The sequence below is a fragment of the Aptenodytes forsteri genome, unplaced genomic scaffold, assembly GCF_000699145.1.
Source record: "Aptenodytes forsteri isolate BGI_AS27 unplaced genomic scaffold, ASM69914v1 Scaffold471, whole genome shotgun sequence".
Classification (NCBI taxonomy): Eukaryota; Metazoa; Chordata; class Aves; order Sphenisciformes; family Spheniscidae; genus Aptenodytes; species Aptenodytes forsteri.
In genome coordinates this window covers 452881-458880 of record NW_008795862.1, presented here as the reverse complement: position 1 = coordinate 458880, position 6000 = coordinate 452881, and the positions used below count along the sequence as shown (strand labels likewise).

General features: G+C 47.6%; 1 protein-coding gene across 1 annotated transcript; it reads left to right on the top strand.

Moving 5' to 3' along the window:
* Positions 1–5: 5 nt before the first annotated feature.
* Positions 6–2722, top strand: KLF2 (Kruppel like factor 2; the record flags this gene model as incomplete). The annotated part of the gene is made up of 3 exons (XM_009284065.1): positions 6–29; positions 503–1394; positions 1824–2722. Coding segments are annotated over 3 exons (1092 nt in total), but the record flags the coding sequence as incomplete, so codon positions are not given.
* Positions 2723–6000: the final 3278 nt, after the last annotated feature.

Here is a 6000-nt window from a genome sequence, read left to right as displayed (position 1 = left end):
GCCCCTGCCGCCCCTCCACCCTCCACGAAGTGAGTCTCGCCCCCTTCCCGCCGCCGCGCGGCGCGGCTCATCGCACGGGTGGGCGGCGGGGCCGCGGCCCCGCCTCTCCCCAAAACCCCCCCACCCCCCCCTCAAACGCCACCTCTAACCTTCTCCCTTTTCTCTCTCCCCCAGAGGTGGAAGTGCCCAGGAGGCCCCAAGACCCCCGCCGGCACCTGGGGCGGCCTCTCCCCACGCAAAGAGGATGAAGATCTTAACAACGTGCTGGATTTTATCCTTTCCATGGGCAGCGACGGCTACGGTCAGGGCGCGGCCGGTGGGGACTATCCCCCTGCCCAAGGGGAGAGCGGTGGCTTTTACCAGACAAACCCGTCCCCGGGATGCTACAGTGCCCTGGAGCAGGGCAGCCCCCCGCCCTACAACGGCCCGTCCTCCCCTCCCCCTTAAATCCCCCCCCCCTCAAACGCCACCTCTAACCTTCTCCCTTTTCTCTCTCCCCCAGAGGTGGAAGTGCGACCAGGAGGCCAAGACCCCCGCCGGCACCTGGGGCGGCCTCTCCCCACGCAAAGAGGATGAAGATCTTAACAACGTGCTGGATTTTATCCTTTCCATGGGCAGCGACGGCTACGGTCAGGGCGCGGCCGGTGGGGACTATCCCCCTGCCCAAGGGGAGAGCGGTGGCTTTTACCAGACAAACCCGTCCCCGGGATGCTACAGTGCCCTGGAGCAGGGCAGCCCCCCGCCCTACAACGCCGGCATCATGCCTGAGATGATCCGCTCCGACATGGACTCCAACTACTGCCCTCCTGGCAATGTCCACGGGCGGTTCTTCGTGACACCCAGCTTTGGGGGCCCGCAGTTCGTTGAGAACATTAAGCCCGAGCCCGACATGGACAATTATGGACCGGTCCTGGGTCTGGTGCCCCAGGCTTGCCCAAAGATCAAGCAGGAGGGCAACGCGACCTGCATGATGGCCTACGAGCAGCCCCGGGTGGCCAGCTCCCCCCAGATCCCTGGGGCGGAGACGCCCCCACTGAGCCCAGATGATCTCATGGTGAATGACTGCCACACGCAGATGATGTGCCCCTCATCTGTGTCCTTCCAGCAAAGCTACCACCCAGCCTCTGGCTTCCACCACCCGCAGACCCATCTCCAGTACCAGAACACCTCCCAGTTTGGGCTTTTCGAGGACAGCCTGCCCTTACAACCCTCCGCTCCCAGAGGCATGCTCACCCCTCCTTCCTCCCCTCTGGAGCTGCTGGACTCCAAACCAAAAAGGGGACGTCGGTCTTGGCCGCGGAAGAGGACGGCCACTCACACGTGCACCTACGCGGGTTGCGGGAAGACCTACACCAAGAGTTCGCACCTGAAGGCCCACCTCAGGACGCACACAGGTAAATACGGCTGGTTGCCTTCATCCGGAGATGCGCTGCTTGCCGGTTGCGATAGCCACCTGTATAAAACAGTTCGCAGCCTGAGCTTTAACCCTGTAGTCTCTTAAACTCCAGGAGTATTTGCGGTTGAGCTATGACAGGTGATCAGATGTGTAACGTCTAAGTGTTTTCCTATGCGTGTGTAGGTCAAAGCTTTTCTAAGGGCTTCCAACACCCTTTCTCAAAAGATTTTCACTGCAGGTATAGGTTGGTAGAGGAATTGCTAGAGCGGTCTCATTTGGCTTAAAAGCACTTGGATCTTATTGTGGAAGGGCTTGGTAGAAAATAAAAGGATACGCTGAGATAAACTCGGAAGGTTGCCTAGCATGTGATGCTGCCCGTACGTGGGAGTGCCGCGCTGAGTCACACTCTCTCTGATTTCTCCAACAGGTGAAAAGCCCTACCACTGCAACTGGGAAGGCTGCGGCTGGAAGTTCGCTCGCTCCGACGAACTCACCCGTCACTATCGCAAGCACACCGGCCACCGGCCCTTCCAGTGCCACCTCTGCGACAGGGCGTTCTCCAGGTCAGACCACCTGGCTTTGCACATGAAACGGCACATGTAGCCCTAGAGACTCTGACCTGCGAACCGTGGATGTTATTTAACTGCTCAGGTGCAGAAGTGTTAAAAACTTGTAGCTGGTACTACGTAGGGAGGCACCGACGCTCTAGCGATGGAAGCTGAGGAGGATTTGACACAAGGAGACTTAGCCGGTCATCTCCTGCAGAGAATTTGACGTGACTGTATCAGTGAACCTGCCCGTCCCGGTCAGGAGAATAGGGGTTATTTATGCAGCTTCTGTGAAGGGTAAACTCCGTAAGACTCCATACAGGTTGTATAGAAGAAGCTGTAAATACGTTTTTTTTCTGATTCTAACTGCCCAGTTCTAAGCTTTACGAGACAATGTTTGTATGGAAACTGCCTGAAGTTGACCCTAGAAGAGATTAAATGAATGTTACTGTAGCTAACGATGTTATTTTAGATCTCAGTTGAAGGCATGGCTAAGAGAACACTCCTATTGTTAGACTGTTTGTTTCACAGGTGCAATAATATTCTTGTTTGCCATGATCTACACTAGAAGTACAGGGCTTGATGTCTTGTAAGAAAATAACCTATTTTACTGTAATTTTTTTATATATTGTAAATAATTTTATACAATGAGAAATATTGTATATGTAAATAGAAGACAAATGGGTATTTTGCCTATTTCTGTTTTTATAAAAACGTAATTTTTCAATGTTTGAAAACATTTCATCTTTTTAATAAAATAAGTTTTTAATTGCAGTGATTTTTATTCTCCTTTGAGATCTCCCTGTTACTTTTTCCCCTGATGGCTGGACCAACAACCACCTGGTTATGTTTTAAATTATCAATGACTGTAAGAAGACGCTTCAAAATCTGAGCTATGGATTTTTCTAAAATAGATAACAGTACGTAATTAATTCTCAGTGGTAAACAAGATACAATACGGTGTTTTATCAAAAAAATCAAGTAGGAAACTAGATCACATTCAAAATACACTTCCTAAAAATGGTTAAGTAAGCAACACTGTAATTTCAGTCTCATTTCTAGTTTATGCTAGACTATTTTAATAGCATCCTTAATGTTTTCCAGATGCAGTTATAGTTTTGCCAGCAGTGTGTGGGTTTTTACTATAAATTTAAACACTGCATTTTTGTAATTACGGAGGCTTATTTTAAGGCATTCTTGTACATAAATTATCCTGGCTCTCAAGAGCTCAGTGCAGAATTCCAATAGAACAGTAGTGGAATTCAAACATAAATTCACAACACGGGTTAAAATACTTTCACAACTCATTCCCAAAAACTTAAATTCACTTAACAATTTTGAATCCCACCTAGATTTCAGGAGTTAAGAAAGATATTTATTATTTTGAAGGAAAGTCAGTTAGCCAGGAATCTAGATTCTGAAAACTAACCTGAAATAAACTGGATACTGCAGTAGCTATGGCAGTGAATAGCTGCAACAAGCCGAATGGAGCCCCCCCCCCAAAGCTCTTCCAGAGCTGTAAATGAGATCGTAAGTCCAGACAGTGTATCTACGCAATTACTCTGAAACTCTAATGAGGATCCTCTGTTTTTACAGCTACGGTTTAGCGGTGAGCCTTGGTACTTAGCGAACAAAAATCACTGTTAAGTAAGTAAGTATGCAGATTCAGCTTAATATTGGGGCATTCTTCCTTAACATCTGGATACTTGGAACTTGATTTTAATCGAGATTGTGACATTTTTCTGACTTTACAAGTTAGAATACACAAGAATGAAATCAACAGGAATACATTTAAAGTAACTACCAATATAGCTATTCTTCTGTGAAAGCAGTCTGCAGTTGTTCATGTGGAACAGATGTATTTTGGGCTTCTAATCATTGACATGGAAGAATGAGTTCCACATTTCACTTTTATAGCTCTTTCAAAGTGAAATATAAGGGAGATTTAACATTTCTTCATTAAAAACAAAACTAATTTATTTGCTAGAAAAAAATTGCACAATCTAATTCCAGAAAGTGAGGATGACTTAAAGATGTTCTAAAATTAGCACATTTGTTGTTGCAACAGTTCTAGGTATTTCCTTCTCTTTCCCCATAGCTGAAGATTTTCACATTTCAGCATGTCCTTCGGTGTTTATAACCTTAAGAACACGATTTTTGAGATCAGTGCTTGCCCTTACCTTGCCATAGTCACCCGGCTTTCCCTTGCTCTTTCTGAAGAACTGGAAATGTTTTTAGTCATTCCCAGGTTTCAGTGATGGAGTGCAACCTTAAACCATTCCCTCTTTCGTAACGTAATGAAAAAAGACGCAGAGGTTTGGCACCTCGCTGCAGCAGGCACGGCCACCCCTCAGTGCACGGCCCCACATCTGCCTCAGGAAGGTCCCCAGGCAGAGCTCTCCAGCGGTGGGGAGAGCTTGGAAGCATCACGACACGCTTATCTGGCTCTGCTCGTCCCCAGCCACCTCTCTCGACCTCTGTTAGAGGCTGGGTACTGGCCTAGGTGGCCCTTTGGGCTGACCGCTTTTGCGGTCAAATTACAAGGGTGAAAGACAGCTATAGCCGGCGACCAGGCACACAGCACGAACGCTGCACAGTGCCTGCATGGAGAGAGAAATGTTACTGCATTCACCAACCCTTGAAAAAACAAACTTGCGTGGCTCCTCTGCAGCACCCAGCGCAATGGGGTGCTCCTCCTCCGCCCTCCTCCGGTACTTCTGGCATGGGAACGTCCAAGCTTCCCTTCGCTCCAGCGAACAGTCCAGCTGTAAGGGTCATAACCTCTGCTACCTCTGCTCCTGTCCACTAGAAGGTCTTCAGATAAGACACGTGTTACCTGCGTGATACCGTGTTACCAAACAACTCTCAGATCACGACGGACGGTGGAGACGTGCTCAGCTCTGTGCTGTTCACGATGTAAAAACGAGCAGGTTGCGTCCTCTGAGCTTTTAGATCTGCTGCAACTCAACTGAAAATAGGGCAAAGCCATCCTCATATATAAATATAAAATAAACCCATATAAAATATATATAAATACAGGCCTCTGAAAGTGGGGAGGGACGGGGGGCACAAAACACTAATAAAAAGCTCATGACCAACTTTAATTGTTTAAGGGAGGGCATATATGATAATTTCTGTGTGGTCTTTACAGGAAACTGCAGGTTCTTGAATCTCGAGATAATCTTGTAGCAGAAAGAAAGAGATGCTGATCTCATTCTTCTCACATTCTATTATGAGTAATTGTCAACCCTCTTTTTCTTTTTTTTTTTTTAAATTGCCTTAAATTAATACATCCAAAGATGTGCCAATGTGATTCCACCAATCTACCAAGCTTCCCCTGGCCAGCAGGAAATCACTAATGCTCTGCGACATCTTCTTCTACTAACAGACCATCAGGTCATCATCTTTTAAGTGATTTTGTTCTAATTAACACAAAAGACCCAGAATCCCAGATGCCTCCCAGGGAGCACGTGGCGAAGACCTGCCCTTTCGATCTGCAGCTATCCTGGATTTGATTTTGACACACTAGGGAAAGGAAAAAAAAAAAGTTGTAGTTAAACCCGAGAGGAGGAAATGTAGAGCCCGTTGTAAACAAGATTTTCACACATATTCTCTTAAGATACCACAGTGATGGGCTCACTATACTTGCAAGATAGATTGCCAGATTAGATAGAGCACGTTAAGTACAGAAACTAGCAAATCCTGCACAATGTTCCCAGTGAAAGTTTTAGCAAATATTTCTGAACTCGAGACACCATCCAGAGGAGTTACTGTTTAAAGTCAGTTAATTCCACTCGGGGTTTCAGAGCGCTGTGTTTCGCTACGCTGAAAACGGTTTTTCTCTCACCTGCTGACTTCAGAAGAGTCAGTTAAATCTGTACTACATGGGAACTCATCGTCAGAAAACACCGTAACACGGAGTCTGTTGCTGCTGAAACAGCACCAAGAACAGAACCGCGTCCTGCCGCCCTGAGGGGCCGTTGCAGTGGCTCGGCTGCCTTCCAGCTCTCGAGGGAGACGCAGCGCTCTGCAAAGCAGCCCAGCACCACACCAGCA